The following is an 18,672-nucleotide window of genomic DNA, read 5'->3' as shown; positions in this document are numbered from 1 at the left end:
GGACCAATCACACAAACCAGTTCCACTTCAGCAGCGGCCATTGTGCTTAGCATGCAAACAACACGCAGGGGACATCATGGAGTTGGATAGAGGGTGCACTTCCTGAAGTAGAACTGGACATTGAAAAGACAGGATATGAGACAGGATATCTAACTCTATAGGGGGACATTTACTTATCACACTGGTCTCTAACCTGTGACCTCTCACATGCCCAGGATGCACTATCGGTCATAGCAACAAGGAAGTCTAATAGAGATTGAAGTGGTGCTTTAGGAGTAAGTTACCTTCTAAATGCCACTAACATTTACTATGAGACGAAAGGCTCTTCCCGTCCCTCCCCCTGAAAAATCAGCTTTGAAAAGAAGAAGGCGACAAATAAGTCAGAACTTGCATAGTTATTTTTCCTCCTACTGTTCCATGCTATCAAACTATCACAGTCTTGGCGAACACTGCTTTTCTTTCCGAGTTAATTACAGAGCTAATGACAAGGTTCGCTCCAGGGAAGTCTCGACAGCGCGCTGGGCCACAGACCGAAGAGCAGACAGACAGAGACAGAGAGACAGACAGATAACAGGCACCTCATCATGACTGCAGCGTTAATGAGGTCACATCTCTCCCCCAAATAAATGGAGAGGAGAACAAAGCTGGACAAGGTTGCGCAGATTGATAGAGCTCGTTAGGTTAATAAGACACTTAATGAACTCCTGCTACTAGCATCAGTATTGTAGCCCTCCTAAAACACACACACACACCCCAACAACACACCCACCCCAACACACTCCAACCTGCCCCCGTCTCCCCCTCTCACCTCTCCTTCTGACGACTGGAGCAACAGGTCTTTCCGGCAGGAGGCCTTGAAGTCGCCCACCCCGGCGTTGACCTCCACCCCTCTGGGAGCCTCCAGACTCAGGGTCCTGGTGGGAGACTCCAGTCTGCAGAGAACCAGACATCCAGGGATTCAATTAGACAACGAATCACTTTAGATTCAAAGCATGAGTGTCTTGAAGGATCAATAATGAAAACACAGTGTACAATTAGAATGTAAGTCGGAAAAAATAACTGAACTGAAACTTATTTTAAAGCAGCATTTAAAAAAACTATAAAACAGATCTAGCTGAGAGTATTTGATTGGACTGTGGTGTGAAAGGGAGGGGGGACACTAAGTCATACACAGGCACATTAGGACACATATTTTCTCACTATTCCTCTCTCTCTATGTGACACACAGGCACGCACACACACACACACACACACACACAGAGATGGAAGCCTGGATGGGAAGTCTCCCTGTGGACTGAGCGGTCATCTGGTCCACTGGTCCATCAGGTTAGCTGGTGAAACAGGCCTCGGATAATTAACCACCTGACAGAAATGAATATATTGACTTAACGATCCCTCCTTCCAACTTCTCTGCAAAAAAAAACCTCACAGCCTCGTTCTCTTACACAGTCAGAATATCATACAATATCTATGAATAGCTCTGGTCCTTTCAGCCGTTTTAAAAGAGGAATTCAATCAGGTCATTGATTTTCTGTTGCTGCTCCGGCTGCTGTTCCGCCTGGTGATTCGGAGACCCCAAAAAAAAAGAAAACGTAAAAAGTTTCCATCCATCCAGAAAGCCAGGGCCTTGGTGGTGATTCTTTATATGAAAAGACACCCGAGTCAGAGACTGTAGGTCTTATCGGTCCAGTTCATTATCATGCAGGAGCCGCTTTCCTGCGTTCTTTCTCGCCGGCGAGGAGATCCGCCTTGACCTTCAACGCCGTCCGCCAAGGCTTGTTTTATGCGGCGGACATGTTGTTTATAACATGACAGAGATAGGCAACGAGAGAATGCATCAACACAGTTATCGTCTTCATTTGACAACTTCTAAAAGCTCAGGGGGGAACGGAGGGGGAGGTAATGTAATAATAGTTCTGGTGCATACACATTGTAAGGTAGTGAGGGAGGGTGTGACAAGACAGAAACCATAGTCAGAAAAACTCAGAACTTTCTCCATGGAGGTTTCAGTCACAATATAAGTTAGATGTTTTCCAGGCGTATATAGCTTGACATTCACGTTGACCTTTCTCCTTTAATGGCCCTGATGCCATATCGCCATGTTACCATTTGAGATCTGAACCCATGACCTTTTCGGTCAAAAAAAAAAACCCACACCACCCTTCTGTGTCGCCGGTCGGGGCAACATAAATCGTTTAAAGTGTCAGAGAGCGCTGAGCGATACAAAGGTGTCGTCTGGCAGGAAGAGTGAGCCGACTTGAACGATGAGAAATGGTTGGAAAATGACATTTTCAAGCCTCTGTGACTTTTGTGACTACTTTTTTGAAGTCCCCATCTCCAAGAGAAGTTATATCCCGTGCTAAACTCGCTCCATGAATCTCCCAGAGGAAAAGAACAGGTGAGAGCCTTCAACTGGGTTGTAAAAGTTATACAACTCACAACACTTGTCACAGAGAGACAGGTATGGGGGATGACTCGGAACTATGGGTAATGGAGTATATGGGTACATGGGGGGTGGGGGTTCTGATCCCCGAAAAGTAAATGTTGCATTTCGTAAAACTTAGAGCACTTAAATACCGAATGCCAGTCAGGTGTAAAATAGTGTGTAGGCAGGTGTGAGACTGTATGTGTGAGACTCTGTATGTGTGACTCTGTATGTGTGAGACTCTGTATGTGTGAGACTCTGTATGTGTGAGACTCTGTATGTGTGAGACTCTGTATGTGTGAGACTCTGTATGTGTGAGACTCTGTATGTGTGAGACTCTGTATGTGTGAGACTCTGTATGTGTGAGACTCTGTATGTGTGAGACTCTGTATGTGTGAGACTCTGTATGTGTGAGACTCTGTATGTGTGAGACTCTGTATGTGTGAGACTCTGTATGTGTGAGTGTGAGACTCTGTATGTGTGAGACTCTGTATGTGTGAGACTCTGTATGTGTGAGACTCTGTATGTGTGAGACTCTGTATGTGTGAGACTCTGTATGTGTGAGACTCTGTATGTGTGAGACTCTGTATGTGTGAGACTCTGTGTGAGACTCTGTGTGAGACTCTGTATGTGTGAGACTCTGTATGTGTGAGACTCTGTATGTGTGAGACTCTGTATGTGTGAGACTCTGTATGTGTGAGACTCTGTGAGACTCTGTATGTGAGACTCTGTATGTGTGAGACTCTGTATGTGTGAGACTCTGTATGTGTGAGACTCTGTATGTGTGAGACTCTGTATGTGTGAGACTCTGTGAGACTCTGTATGTGAGACTCTGACTCTGTATGTGTGAGACTCTGTATGTGTGAGACTCTGTATGTGTGAGACTCTGTATGTGTGAGACTCTGTATGTGTGAGACTCTGTATGTGTGAGACTCTGTATGTGTGAGACTCTGTATGTGTGAGACTCTGTATGTGTGAGACTCTGTATGTGTGAGACTCTGTATGTGTGAGACTCTGTATGTGTGAGACTCTGTATGTGTGAGACTCTGTATGTGTGAGACTCTGTATGTGTGAGACTCTGTATGTGTGAGACTCTGTATGTGTGAGACTCTGTATGTGTGAGACTCTGTATGTGTGAGACTCTGTATGTGTGAGACTCTGTATGTGTGAGACTCTGTATGTGTGACCCCGCAAGGCAAGAGCAGCAGCGAGGTCACCTGAAGGTGTTTCAAGGCTTCTCCATCTTCACATTTACAAACTAATGCACCGTGATCCTGTTTCTAACCATGATCCATCCAGCACAACCTACTACTAACTACAGTAGATTCCCTGACAAATCCTTAGGTTGGGTCGAAAAATGACAAACGGAAAAAAGACATTCGCGTCCTGCCCGTCTGCGGCTGTGAAATGTAGCCCGGGAAATTGCAAATGGCAGTGAGACCCTGGGAATTTTGGGATTTTAATTTCACGAAAATGTAATTTCATGGCTCCATGCATCCCATCGGTGATAATTGAATCAATAGTGAAAAGACTGGGGTCCGTCCTTCGTGTTCTGCCCGGGTCACTGACGTGGCGTACCCGACGGATGTGTGTCAGAACTTTTTGGCGTGTTTGCGGAAAGAGAAAGAGAGAAGAACAAAGAGAGAGAGAGAGAGACAACACATATACACCCTCAAAGTAGTAATCACTGAGCTCTTCAGTAAGGCCATTCTACTGCCAAGGTTTGTCTATGGAGATTGCATGGCTGTGGGCTGAACTTTATACACCTTTCAGCAACGGACTTTGCTGAAATAGCCAAATCTGCTACTTTGAAAGGGTTGTCTACATACTTGTGTATAAAGAGTGTATACACACCCTCAAAGCAGTAGTTAAATACTATTTTATTACACAAAAGCTTCCAGTCAGTCTCTCGTCACATTTACATAAAACATCCTCATCTGGCTGTCCTAATATGGACCCCATACTTCTCATACTATGTCCTAATATGGACACCGTACCAATCAAATCCAGTACAAACCAGCAACTGAAACGACAGGCTACGCTCTGAGAACAGCAGCTCTTACACGGCTAGCAACACAATCAGAACAAGGCACAAGCAGCTCTTTAACTTCCCATGGTGCACTGGGGCTCCCTGCTGAGAGTGTGAGTGGCTCAAAGCGGAGTGCCAGTAAAAGTGGCCTACCACAGACCGCTGTGAGAGGCTAACATGTCCCGATGTGAAAACAAACAGATGTATTGAAGTGGAACTAGTAGGGTGAGAGTTAGAACAACAAGCTGATATGTGAGCAGACTTAGACACCTTTAGGGTTGGAAAATTGCGGTAACTTTCCCAAAATTCCCAGGTTTTCCAGAAATCTCTGTGGAATATTTCTGGAAAACTTTAGAATTTTGGGAAAGTTAGCAGAATATTTCATCCCTACACCTCGTTCAACATAGACCAGCTAGGCTTTTAGGGCAGGTTCTCTGAACCTAGAGATTCTCTATTCCTTTTTAGTTCAGGAATAGGTTTCATCAGTGTCCGGTAAACTGGACCACATCAGACCAGGGGTTTGCAGCTACTAGGTGTGCAGGCTTTTGTTCCTGCCCAGCATTAACAAACCTGATCCAAATAGTCAAATCACAAACAGCCTGAACCATAATTAGTGTTTTAGGGCAGGGCCTGAACAAAAGTCTGCACAGCCATTACATCCAGTCAGTCATGTAGTCAGGAGAAACATATGCTTCATATTTGATGAGCTGGAAATACTAGTCTTTTTGAATTGGGTAAAAGAAAAATGAATCGAGAAATAATCTATATGTGGTTTTATCTCCTATTTCATCCAAGCTTGATGGAATCTGTTGTACTACTGCATGCCACCCCTCTGAGCGACCATATGCTGACTCATACTGCCTCCTGCTAGGAGAAGAAACACCATTGTTCGTCTGCCTGAAATGCCTGTCAGGCAGTCTAAAAGTATTGATGAAAACACTTCCCTTAAAGACAAGACAAAAGAGAGGGAGAAATGAGGACAGTAGGAAAAGAGAGGAAATGAGGAAAGGAGAGGAAAAGAGGAAAGGAGAGGAAAATAGGAAAGGATAGGAAAAGAGGAAAGGAGAGGAAAATAGGAAAGGATAGGAAAGGAGAGAAAAGGAGGAAAGGAGAGGAAAGGAGAGGAAATTAAGAAAGGAGAGGATAGGAGAGGAAAGGAGGAAAGGAGAGGATAGGAGGAAAGGAGAGGATCACTTTTCTTGGAGAGGGACTGAAACGTCAGGCGCTTTTGAGGTGATGTGACATTTCAAAAGAGAGAGAGACATGGGGGAGGGAGAAAGAGAGCGAAAGAGAGAGAGATAAAATGGGTAATACGAGTGTGCTCCTCACATTATTCTATCTGTGTTAGATGTGTGAGAGAGACAGAGAAACAAAGAGAGAGATGATGAGGGAGCCGTAACAATGTGATATATTGTTCCACATACAGTGTCATTGCCTCTTTCCCTGGTCTCACGTGGTGGAGGGGAAACGTCCTACATTCTCTCACTCAGCACAAAAAATAAAATGCTGGGTCAGATGTAAGGTATTTGTGAAGACAGCACAAGGCCTCTCTCCTCCTCCCAGTGGCAGTAACACCTGCAGACCCAGGCTCAGTCCCAGGCTCGGTCCCAGGCTCAGTCCCAGGCTCGGTCCCAGGCTCGGTCCCAGGCTCGGTCCCAGGCTCGGTCCCAGGCTCAGTCCCAGGCTCAGTCCCAGGCTCAGTCCCAGGCTCAGTCCCAGGCTCAGACCCAGGCTCAGACCCAGGCTCAGTCCCAGGCTCAGTCCCAGGCTCAGTCCCAGGTTGAAGTGAAACGACACATAACGTCAGAAAGGCCGCTAGCTAAATCAGTGCAGGCTTCACAAGAAATCAATGGTTCAGGCTTCTGGGGAGCTCAGTCAATCTGGCACATGCAGCCCACCACTGGAGTGAGTCTATACGCTATAGGAGACGATGGATAGGGTGGATATTCTGCTGTGTGAGGCCGGATTCATAGATCCAATTCCAGCTGAAGTGGTTGGTGGGTTAACAGGAGGTATTAAAACCACTCTGAAGCATTATAACTGGGGCCAGTAGGTTTAGGGTAGTAAGGATCATCTAGGGTGGATATTCTGCTGTGTGAGGCCGGATTCATAGATTCACTTCCAGCTGAAGTGGGTGGTGGGTTAACAGGAGGTATTAAAACCACTCTGAAGCATTATAACTGGGGCCAGTAGGTTTAGGGTAGTAATGATAATCTAGGGTGGATATTCTGCTATGTGAGGCTGGATTGATATCCCCTCCTATCTGAAGTGGTTGTTTCACTTTCTAAAGTTATCAATAGCATGGCATTAAAACGAGGGTAGGAAGAACTCAGGCGTTCAGTTAGGAGTCTGCTCATAACTTGAGATCTGTAGCAATTGGAGATTTGCCAGTGTATGCCTGTGAAACTCCAGTTAGCATTTGAGTCAATAACTAGGAGATTTGCCAGTGTGTGCCTGTGAAACTCCAGTTAGCATTTGAGTCAATAACTAGGAGATTTGCCAGTGTATGCCTGTGAAACTCCAGTTAGCATTTGAGTCAATAACTAGGAGATTTGCCAGTGTATGCCTGTGAAACTCCAGTTAGCATTTGAGTCAATAACTAGGAGATTTGCCAGTGTGTGCCTGTGAAACTCCAGTTAGCATTTGAGTCAATAACTAGGAGATTTGCCAGTGTGTGCCTGTGAAACTCCAGTTAGCATTTGAGTCAATAACTAGGAGATTTGCCAGTGTGTGCCTGTGAAACTCCAGTTAGCATTTGAGTCAATAACTAGGAGATTTGCCAGTGTATGCCTGTGAAACTCCAGTTAGCATTTGAGTCAATAACTAGGAGATTTGCCAGTGTGTGCCTGTGAAACTCCAGTTAGCATTTGAGTCAATAACTAGGAGATTTGCCAGTGTATGCCTGTGAAACTCCAGTTAGCATTTGAGTCAATAACTAGGAGATTTGCCAGTGTATGCCTGTGAAACTCCAGTTAGCATTTGAGTCAATAACTAGGGCCCGAAGTTACTAACACCATGAACACTACTGCACACTGCCCATCTGGACAGAAAGAACACCTACGTAAGAATGCTGTTCATTGACTACAGCTCAGCATTCAACACCATAGTGCCCTCCAAGATCATCATTAAGCTTGAGGCCCTTGGTCTCAACCCTGACCTGTGCAATTGGGTCCTGGAATTTCTGATGGGCCGCCCCCAGGTGGTGAAGGTAGGAAACAAAATCTCCACTTCGCTGATCCTCAACACTGGGGCCCCACATGGGTGCGTGCTCAGCCCCCTCCTGTACTCCCTATTCGCCCATGACTGCATGGCCATGCAGGCCTCCAACTCAAATCATCAAGTTCACAAATGTTTGCAGGCGTTTGATTACCAACAACGAGGAGGTGAGGGCCCTCGGAGTGTGGTGTCAGGAAAACAACCTCTCACTCAACGTCAACAAAACAAAGGAGACGATCGTGAACTTCAGAGGGAGCATCCCCCTATCCACATCGACGGGACAGTAGGGGAAGGTTTTAAGTTCTTCTACACATCACAGACAAACAGAAATGGTCCACCTACACAGACAGTGTGGTGAAGGAGCGCCTCTTCAACCTCAGGAGGCTGAAGAAATTTTGCTTGTCACCTAAAACCCTCACAAACTTTTACAAATGCACAATTGAGAGCACCCTGTCTGGCTTTTTCACCACCTGGTACAGCAACTGTACCGCCCTCAAATGTAAGGCTCGCCTGAGGGTAGTGAGGTCTGCACAACGCATCACCAGGGGCAAACTACCTGCCCTCCAGGACACCTACAGCACCCGACGTCACAAGAAGGCCAAAAAGATCATCAAGGACAACAACCACCCGAACGACTGCCTGTTCACCCCGCTATCATCCAGAAGGCGAGGTCAGTACAGGTGCATCAAAGCTGGGACCGAGAGACTGAAAAACAGCTTCTATCTCAAGGCCATCAGACTGTTAAACAGCCATCACTAACACAGAGGCTGCTGCCTACATACAGACTCAAATCAATGGCCACTTTAATAAATGGATCACTAGTCACTTTAAATACTGCCACTTTAATAATGTTTACATATCTTACATTACTCATCTCATATGTATTTGTATATACTGCTCATTCATGTATTTATATATATATATATTCATATATGTACATATTCTTATTCCATCCCTTTACATTTGTGTGTATTTGGTAGTTGTTGTGGAATTGTTGGATTTCTTATTAGATATTACTGCACTGTCAGAACTAGAAGCACACGCCTTTCATTACACTCACATGAACATCTGCTAACCATGTGTGACCATGTGACCAATAAAATGTGATTTGATTTGAGGCCTGTGATATATATATATATATAAGGATTTACTCTCTATATACAAAAGCTCATGTTACAGAACAACAATATAATATAGGGTGACGATGGCTGCATTTACACAGGCAGCCCAATTCTGACCTTATGCACAATTGTGGGCAAAGGAGCTGATCTGATTGGTCAAAATACCAATTAGTGAAAAAAGATCAGAATTGGAAGGTGGCCAATCCATTTAGATCCGACTCGCAGATCCAGGTGTTGCCAGTAAATCTAACAAAAGCCCCTGAAAGTCCCAGCTGGTGAGTGTTTTCAGAGTGTTAAAAAAATTAAAATGGTTGAAGACGATAATGATGTTTTGGTTGGAAGTAAAAGAAGAGGACAGGTGATTAGACTAAGCCGGAGCTTCTCTCAGTCACTACATCTCTACTGGAAGGCTACTGATGGCTCAATAAGTATAATTTAGATTTTTTTACCAGGAAGGCAGACGGACATCAATATGCCCGGGGCCTCGCGGGCCTCCAAACCGTATACGCCTGTTGCCGCGGTTACGTCTGGAGGGTGTCGGCAGCTGTTGTGGCCGCTTAGAGAACAGAAGGCGTGTTTCGGCGGTGAGATAGTTTGATAATATCAGATTTTTGGAGCCCGCAATTTTTTTTTGCAGTTTGAGTAAGACTAGGAGAAATGGCCAGAGGGTGTTTCGGTTTGAAACGAAAGAAAACAGAATCTGATACACAGATACACACACAGATTAACTACAAACACGTGTACACACACACACACACACACATGCAAATGTACTGTGTTTAAATTTCACTTACTTCCAATTGCCCCCTGAAGAAGTAACCAAACATCAAATGAACAACGGTAAACACTGCACTCCATTAGCTGCAGCTTGTTCCAACACATGCTTGAGGAGACGGGGAAACTCCCAGCTGGCTACACACTGTACTGTAAACCCATTTATCTGGGGTGGACTGGACACATACAAACGGACCGTTTTAGAACACAGACAGTCTGCTTCACTCAGCTAAAATCTCCCACTCTGTCTATAAATTCCCCTTTCCAGAAGAGTGGTTCCTGTACAGTAAGAAGGCCTTCTGATGAGCTAGCACTAGGTGGAAGTTGGCCGCAGATACAGATCTGGGATCAGTTTCCTCTCTCCACATCAACACCTTAAAGTAACTGTCCAGTGTTTCCAGATTTCCATGAAATATGACTTATAATTACAATATGAGTTAAATAGTTTTCCTTCCCAAAAGTTAAGTATGTTAAAAATCAGCTTTTCTATGTTTGAATTGTGTGGGCGTACCCCAACAACAGAATATCCATGACAAGTAAACAGCTGATTGGCCAGCTGAGATTTTTTAAAGTGTTTTTTTTTAAGTGGGAGTTTTACTTCTAATGTATTCTTTGGCCACAAATACAACTATAGGACAAAGGTGTGTCCGATCAACCCCAGGCAAAGGGGTTTTATTGCCACCCCTGGGTGTGCGGAGAACCTGATGGTCCTAAATGGAGTATTACATCAGAGCAAGAAAGAGAGAAGGGCTCTAGCAGTGGTATTCACAGACATTGCCAAGGCATTTGACTCAGTGACACATGAACACTTAATCCATGTCCTGAAGGAGAGGGGACTGGATAGCCATATAATCAGACTAATCAAGGACTCCTACGAGGAGGTGCGCACGAGAATAAAGCTGAAGGAAGGAACCTCACCGCCAATCGAAATGAAAGTGGAAGTGAAACAGGGAGACCCAATGTCGCCCCTCCTCTTCAACATTGCGGTGGACCCTATGATTCACAAGCTTGTGCGTATGGGAGAGGGCTACAGGTTTGGGGGAGTAAGGTGACTACCCTAGCATTCGCTGATGACTTGGTGCTTATGAGCAGCTCTTTGGGCGGGCATGCAACATAACATCCAAATATTGGAACGTTTCTGTCAACTTTCTGGCCTGTGCGTGCAGCCAAAAAAGTGCCATGGGGTCATGGTGAGACGCGGGGGTGGAGCATTCACTGTCAATAACTGTCAGGCATGGACAATCGAAGGGGAAAAGCTACACCGGATTGACCCAGATAAATCAGAAAAATATCTGGACATGAAAGTGAACCCCTGGCTGGGGATTTCAAAGCCGGATTTGAGAGGACAAATCCTCAAGTGGGTCAGCGGAATCAATCAAGTGCCACTACAACCCAGCCAAAGAGTAAGCGTACTAAACGCATATGCAGTCCCCCGAGTGATATATACGGTAAACCACGGGGACATCGGGACAGTCGAACTAACTATCCTAGATGGGATAGTTAAAACAGCAGTGAGAAAGTGGCTGCACCTACCTCCATCAACCTGTGACGGCCTGATCTATGCAGGAGCAAAGACGGCGGCTTGGCATTGTGGAGTTGGCAAAAATGATACCAGCAATCCAGGCGAAGGTTATTTAACCTGGCAGTGTCGTCAGACCCACTGACAAGGGCGTCAGTCAGATACACAATGCCACAGGAGGAATTTTCTAAACTGTGGATATGTGCAGTGGGAGTCCCGGAGCAAACTCCGAACCTGGGAGAAAGCCTAGATGCTATGATGCCAGTCGGGGAAGATGGCTCAAGCACAAAGGGAGCAGAGGTGGAGACAAAAAAGCACAAGCAGCTGTGCAACAACCCCTCTAACTGGAGGTGGAAAGGATTGGAGGATTGGGAGGCGCTGCCAAGCCAAGGAAATGGAACTGACAGGTTCCACCAAGACAAGATCAGCTACAGCTGGCTCGCAGATCCAGCAGCGGTGCGATTTAAACAGTGACACTATGTAGCTGCGCTTAAACTGAGGGCAAACATATATCCTACAAGGGAGACATTGGCTCGCGGGCGGAACCAAGTGGAAGCCGTATGCAGAAGGTTGGAAACAATATCACACATACTAGGGCAATGCCCGGCAGTGAAGGCAGCCAGGCTGAGAAGGCAGCCAGGCTGAGAAGGCAGCCAGGCTGAGAAGGCAGCCAGGCTGAGAAGGCACACTACTCGCCGAGGAAGCAGCGAAGGTGGGGTGGAAAGCTCTCCATCTGCTATAAGAGACCTGGGTGTCCAGCCTGCTCTAAAACTAACATGTCAGCAACCAGGCCACAGAGCATCATAACCTCTGGGTTCACATTGACACGGCTATATACAGAGGCTGGTACACGCATACACACCAACTTATTTACATAACCCAACTCTGTTCAGGCCTTTTCCTATGCCTGTAATGCCTCTTTCAGTGTAACTAATTAATGGTTGACGGAAGAGAATGTTAGAGAACGTCCTTGTTGCTCAATGTCCCGGTAAATCTGCCTGATAATGAATAAAAGGCGCTTTGGTTGTTGTCATAAAAGACCCAGATGGTTGTTCCTGTACATAGCCCACATACTAAAGAAACCCAGCTCCGGCTGCGTTGACCTTAGCCAAGGATTTTCATTAACTTCCAACCCACCTGATCCAATGGACATTATTATTCAAATGGGCCACAAGAGTGAAGCGAATCGTCAAGCTTCCCACAGAACCAACTTCCGTTTCGAGCCAAACCTCCATGAAACTTTTCCTTACTTTCAGTCAAACTTGCGAAAAACTTTCCCAAAGAGCCACGTTCACTTCAGAGAAACTTTCTCAAAGAGCCACGTTCACTTCAGAGAAACTTTCCCAAAGAGCCACGTTCACTTCAGAGAAACTTTCCTAAAGAGCCACGTTCACTTCAGAGAAACTTTCCCAAAGAGCCACGTTCACTTCAGAGAAACTTTCCCAAAGAGCCACGTTCACTTCAGAGAAACTTTCCCAAAGAGCCACATTCACTTCAGAGAAACTTTCCCAAAGAGCCACATTCACTTCAGAGAAACTTTCCCAGAGAGCCACGTTCACTTCAGAGAAACTTTCCCAAGTTCACGTTCACTTCAGAGAAACTTTCCCAAAGAGCCACGTTCACTTCAGAGAAACTTTCCCAAAGAGCCACGTTCACTTCAGAGAAACTTTCCTAAAGAGCCACGTTCACTTCAGAGAAACTTTCCTAAAGAGCCACGTTCACTTCAGAGAAACTTTCCCAAAGAGCCACGTTCACTTCAGAGAAACTTTCCCAAAGAGCCACGTTCACTTCAGAGAAACTTTCCAAAGAGCCACGTTCACTTCAGAGAAACTTTCCTAAAGAGACAAGTTAAAACGTTACTTCATGAGCATCACTGTACTGCACTGTGGCTTTGGAGGGAAGGGGGATATGTGGGGAAGATCTCTCCCAAAGCCCTTGACTGTGAGTGGGGTTGGGGTCCCTTTGACCGGGGGTAGGGTGGTAGAGTTGTAAGGGGGTACAGAGAGGGAAGAGGAGGATATCGACTGGATCTGTTCCTCTGTAGTTCTTTGGATGAGGCTTTAATTGAGTCTGGACCTCTGTGAACTCTATGGCTTCATCCCAAATGGACCCTATTCCTTATATAGTGCACAACTTTTGAATAGGGCCCATAGGGCTCCGGTCAAAAGTAGTGCACTATGTAGGGAAAAGGGTGTCATTTGGGACGTAGGTTATGTGTCGACGTCCAACAGCTTGATCAATGCGCATCTGATTATGGAGCCAGTGTTAGCTAGTGGAATTAGCTGATTGCTGATGACACGCACTCTCTGTCTTCTGACTCTTGTTTGAGATTTTGTTCTCTTTAATCAAACTCCTGTCTCTCTACTCTCTCTCTCTTCTTTTACCTTCTGTCTCTCTCTCTCTTCTTTTACCTTCTGTCTCTCTCTCTCTCCTTTTATCTTCTGTCTCTCTCTCTTCTTTACCTTCTGTCTCTCTCTCTTCTTTACCTTCTGTCTCTCTCTCTTCTGTCTTCTGTCTCTCTCTTATTTTACCTTCTGTCTCTCTCTCTTTTCTCTCTCCCTTCTTTTACTGCCTGTCTCTCTGTCGGTCTCTCTCTCTTCTTTTACCTTCTGTCTCTCTCTCTTCTTTCTCTCTCTCTCTTACTTTTTTACCTCTTCTTTTACCTTCTCTCTCTCTTATTTTACCTTCTGTCTCTCTCTCTTATTTTACCTTCTGTCTCTCTCGGTCTTCTTTCTTCTCTCTCTTACCTTTTCTCTCTCTACCTTCTGTCTCTCTTTTTACCTTCTGTCTCTCTCTCTCTTCTTTTTTACCTTCTCTCTCTCTCTCTTTTACCTTCTGTCTCTCTCTCTCTTTCTTCTTTTACCTTCTGTCTCTCTCTCTCTCTTCTTTTACCTTCTGTCTCTCTCTCTCTCTCTTACCTTTTTACCTTCTGTCTCTCTTCTTTACCTTCTGTCTCTCTCTCTCTTATTTTACCTTCTGTCTCTTTACCTTCTGTCTCTCTCTCTCTTTTTTACCTTCTGTCTCTCTCTCTTTTTTACCTTCTGTCTCTCTCTCTCTTCTTTTTCTGCTCTTCTGTCTCTCTCTCTCTCTTTACTCTTTCTCTCTCTCTCTCTTCTTTTACCTTCTGTCTCTCTACCTTCTGTCTCTCTCTCTTCTTTACCTTCTGTCTCTCTCTCTCTTTTTATTTTACCTTCTGTCTCTCTACCTTCTGTCTCTCTCTCTTCTTTTATCTTCTGTCTCTCTCTCTTCTTTACCTTCTGTCTCTCTCTCTTCTTTACCTTCTGTCTCTCTCTCTTCTTTACCTTCTGTCTCTCTCTCTTCTTTACCTTCTGTCTCTCTCTCTTCTTTTACCTTCTGTCTCTCTCTCTCTTCTTTACCTTCTGTCTCTCTCTCTTCTTTTACCTTCTGTCTCTCTCTCTTCTTTACCTTCTGTCTCTCTTTACCTTCTGTCTCTCTCTCTTCTTTACCTTCTGTCTCTCTCTCTTCTTTACCTTCTGTCTCTCTCTCTTCTTTTACCTTCTGTCTCTCTCTCTTCTCTGTCTCTCTCTCTTCTGTCTCTCTCTCTTCTTTTACCTTCTGTCTCTCTCTCTTCTTTACCTTCTGTCTCTCTCTCTTATTTTACCTTCTGTCTCTCTCTCTTCTTTTACCTTCTCTCTCTCTTCTTTTCTTTTTACCTTCTGTCCTCTCTCTCTTCTTTTACCTTCTCTCTCTCTCTCTTCTGTCTCTCTTTTTACTTCTGTCTCTCTCTCTCTTCTTTCTTCTGTCTTTACTTCTTTACCTTCTGTCTCTCTCTCTTATTTTACCTTTGTCTTCTGTCTCTCTTATTTTACCTTCTGTCTCTCTTTACCTTCTGTCTCTCTCTTCTTATTTTACCTTCTGTCTCTCTCTACCTTCTGTCTCTCTCTCTCTTTCTTTTTTACCTTCTGTCTCTCTCTCTTCTGTCTCTGTCTCTTCTTTTACCTTCTGTCTCTCTCTCTTCTTTTACCTTCTGTCTCTCTCTCTCTTTCTTCTCTCTCTCTTCTTTTTACCTTCTGTCTCTCTCTCTCTCTTTACCTTCTGTCTCTCTCTCTCTTATTTTACCTTTCTCTTCTCTCTCTCTTCTTTTACTTCTTCTGTCTCTCTTTTTACCTTCTGTCTCTCTCTCTTATTTTACTTCTTCTCTCTCTCTTCTTTTACCTTCTGTCTCTCTCTCTCTTCTTTTACCTTCTGTCTCTCTCTGTCTCTTTTTTTACCTTCTGTCTCTCTCTGTCTCTTCTTTTACCTTCTGTCTCTCTCTGTCTCTTCTTTTACCTTCTGTCTCTCTCTGTCTCTTCTTTTACCTTCTGTCTCTCTCTGTCTCTTCTTTTACCTTCTGTCTGTCTCTCTCTCTTCTTTTACCTTCTGTCTCTCTCTCTCTCTTCTTTTACCTTCTGTCTCTCTCTGTCTCTTCTTTTACCTTCTGTCTCTCTCTCTTCCTTCTTTTACCTTCTTCTCTCTCTCTACCTCTGTCTCTCTTCTTTTACCTTCTGTCTCTCTACCTTCTGTCTCTCTCTCTTCTTTTACCTTCTGTCTCTCTCTCTTATTTTCTTCTGTCTCTCTCTTCTTTTACCTTCTGTCTCTCTCTCTCTTCTTTTACCTTCTGTCTCTCTCTGTCTCTCTTCTTTTACCTTCTGTCTCTCTCTGTCTCTCTTCTTTTACCTTCTGTCTCTGTCTGTCTCTTCTTTAACCTTCTGTCTCTCTCTGTCTCTCTTCTTTTACCTTCTGTCTCTCTCTGTCTCTCTTCTTTTACCTTCTGTCTCTTCTTTAACCTTCTGTCTCTCTCTCTCTTCTTTTACCTTCTGTCTCTCTCTCTCTGGTCTCTCTCTTCTTATTTTACCTTCTGTCTCTCTCTCTCTTTCTCTCTCTTCTTCTTTTTTTACCTTCTGTCTCTCTACCTTCTGTCTCTCTCTCTTCTTTTACCTTCTGTCTCTTTTTCTCTGTCTCTCTCTTCTTTTACCTTCTGTCTCTCTACCTTCTGTCTCTCTCTCTTCTTTTACCTTCTGTCTCTCTCTCTCTTCTCTCTTCTCCTTACCTGTCTCTCTCTCTTCTTTTTTACTGTCTTCTGTCTCTCTTTACCTTCTGTCTCTCTCTCTTCTTTTACCTTCTTTCTCTGTCTCTCTCTCTCTTCTTTTACCTTCTGTCTCTCTACGGTCTCTCTCTCTTCTTTTACCTTCTGTCTCTCTACTTCTGTCTCTCTCTTCTTTTACTTCTCTCTCTCTCTTCTTTTCTTCTCTCTCTCTTTTTACCTTCTGTCTCTCTCTCTTCTTTTTACCTTCTGTCTTCTCTCTCTCTTCTTTTACCTTCTGTCTCTCTCTCTTCTTTCTTTTCTCTCTTCTTTTACCTTCTCTCTCTCTTCTTTTTACCTTCTCTCTCTATTTTCTGTCTCTCTCTTCTTTTACCTTCTGTCTCTCTCTCTTCTGTCTCTCTTTACTTCTGTCTCTCTCTCTTCTTTTCTTCTTTACTCTCTTCTGTCTCTCTCTCTTCTTTTACCTTCTGTCTCTCTCTCTTCTTACCTTCTGTCTTCTGTCTCTCTCTCTTCTTTTACCTTCTGTCTCTCTCTCTCTTTTTACCTTCTCTCTCTCTTTTACCTTCTGTCTCTCTCTGTCTCTCTCTCTTTTTTACCTTCTGTCTCTCTACCTTCTGTCTCTCTCTTTACCTTCTGTCTTCTCTTCTTTCTCTCTTCTCTCTCTCTCTCTTCTTTTACCTTCTGTCTCTCTTCTTTTACCTTCTGTCTCTCTCTCTTCTTTTACCTTCTGTCTCTCTCTCTTCTTTTACCTTCTGTCTCTCTCTTCTTTCTTCTCTCTTCTCTCTCTCTTCTCTTTTTACCTTCTGTCTCTCTCTCTCTCTCTCTTCTTTTTACCTTCTTCTCTTCTGTCTCTTTACCTTCTCTCTCTCTCTTCTTTTTTACCTTCTGTCTCTCTGTCTCTCTCTCTTCTTTTTACCTTCTGTCTCTCTCTCTTCTTTCTACCTTCTCTCTCTCTCTTTTTTACCTTCTGTCTCTCTCTCTTATTTTACCTTCTGTCTCTCTCTCTCTCTCTTATTTTACCTTCTGTCTCTCTCTCTCTCTCTCTCTTATTTTACCTTCTGTCTCTCTCTTTTTTACCTTTTCTGTCTCTCTCTCTTATTTTACCTTCTGTCTCTTTTTACCTTCTGTCTCTCTCTCTTATTTTACCTTCTGTCTCTCTCTCTTCTTTTACCTTCTGTCTCTCTCTCTCTCTCTTCTTTTACCTTCTGTCTCTCTCTCTCTTCTTTAACCTTCTGTCTCTGTCTCTCTTCTTTTACCTTCTGTCTCTCTCTGTCTCTCTTCTTTTACCTTCTGTCTCTGTCTCTCTTCTTTAACCTTCTGTCTCTGTCTCTCTTCTTTAACCTTCTGTCTCTGTCTCTCTTCTTTTACCTTCTGTCTCTCTCTGTCTTTACTCTCTCTCTTCTTTTACCTTCTGTCTCTCTCTGTCTCTTCTTTAACTTTCTGTCTCTCTCTCTCTTCTTTTACCTTCTGTCTCTCTCTCTCTTCTTTTCTTCTCTTCTTTTTTACCTTCTGTCTCTTCTTTTACCTTCTGTCTCTCTCTCTTATTTTACCTTCTGTCTCTCTCTCTTTTTCTCTCTCTTCTTTTACCTTCTGTCTCTCTCTCTTCTTTTTACCTTCTGTCTCTCTTCGGTCTCTCTCTCTCTTATTTTACCTTCTGTCTCTCTTTTACCTTCTGTCTCTCTCTCTCTTTTTCTTCTTTTACCTTCTGTCTCTCTCTCTTATTTTACCTTCTGTCTCTCTCTCTCTCTCTCTCTCTTTTTTACCTTCTCTCTCTCTCTCTTTTACCTTCTGTCTCTCTCTCTCTCTCTCTTATTTTACCTTCTGTCTCTCTCGGTCTCTCTCTCTTCTTTTACCTTCTGTCTCTTTTACCTTCTGTCTCTCTCTCTTCTTTTCTTCTCTCTCTTATTTTACCTTCTGTCTCTTCTTTTACCTTCTGTCTCTCTCTCTTCTTTTACCTTCTGTCTCTCTCTCTTCTTTTACCTTCTGTCTCTCTTTACCTTCTGTCTCTCTCTCTCTTCTTTTACCTTCTGTCTCTCTCTCTCTCTTCTTTTACCTTCTGTCTCTCTCTCTTCTTTTACCTTCTGTCTCTCTCTCTCTCTTCTTTTACCTTCTGTCTCTCTCTCTCTCTTCTTTTACCTTCTGTCTCTCTCTCTCTCTTCTTTTACCTTCTGTCTCTCTCTCTCTCTTCTTTTACCTTCTGTCTCTCTCTTCTCTCTCTCTCTTTTTTACCTTCTGTCTCTCTCTCTCTCTTCTTTTACCTTCTGTCTCTCTCTTCTCTCTCTCTTCTTTTTTTTCTCTCTTCTTTTCTTCTGTCTCTCTCTTCTTTTACCATCTGTCTCTTCTCTCTCTCTATTTTTCTTTTACCTTCTGTCTCTCTTCTTTTACCTTCTCTCTCTCTTTTCTTTTTTTCTCTTCTTCTTTTCTCTCTCTCTCTCTTCTTTTCTCTGTCTCTCTCTCTCTTTTACCTTCTGTCTCTCTCTCTCTTCTTTTATCTTCTCTCTCTCTCTTCTTTTACCTTCTGTCTCTCTCTCTCTCTTCTTTTAC

At 44.0% G+C, this 18,672-nt stretch overlaps 1 protein-coding gene across 1 annotated transcript in view; it reads right to left on the bottom strand.

The window, feature by feature from the left end:
- LOC121846204 (zeta-sarcoglycan-like) overlaps nucleotides 1-18,672 on the bottom strand; it is a 105,364-nt gene that overhangs the window by 41,367 nt on the left and 45,325 nt on the right. The window contains exon 5 of the mRNA XM_042319739.1: nucleotides 809-932. Coding sequence (XP_042175673.1) covers nucleotides 809-932 — 124 coding nt within the window. The remainder of the gene's footprint in view (nucleotides 1-808; nucleotides 933-18,672) is intronic.

Source organism: Oncorhynchus tshawytscha, linkage group LG03, assembly GCF_018296145.1.
Source record: "Oncorhynchus tshawytscha isolate Ot180627B linkage group LG03, Otsh_v2.0, whole genome shotgun sequence".
Lineage (NCBI taxonomy): Eukaryota > Metazoa > Chordata > Actinopteri > Salmoniformes > Salmonidae > Oncorhynchus > Oncorhynchus tshawytscha.
The sequence above is the reverse complement of the archived record's forward strand: the minus strand, read 5'-3'. Positions and strand labels throughout refer to the sequence as shown.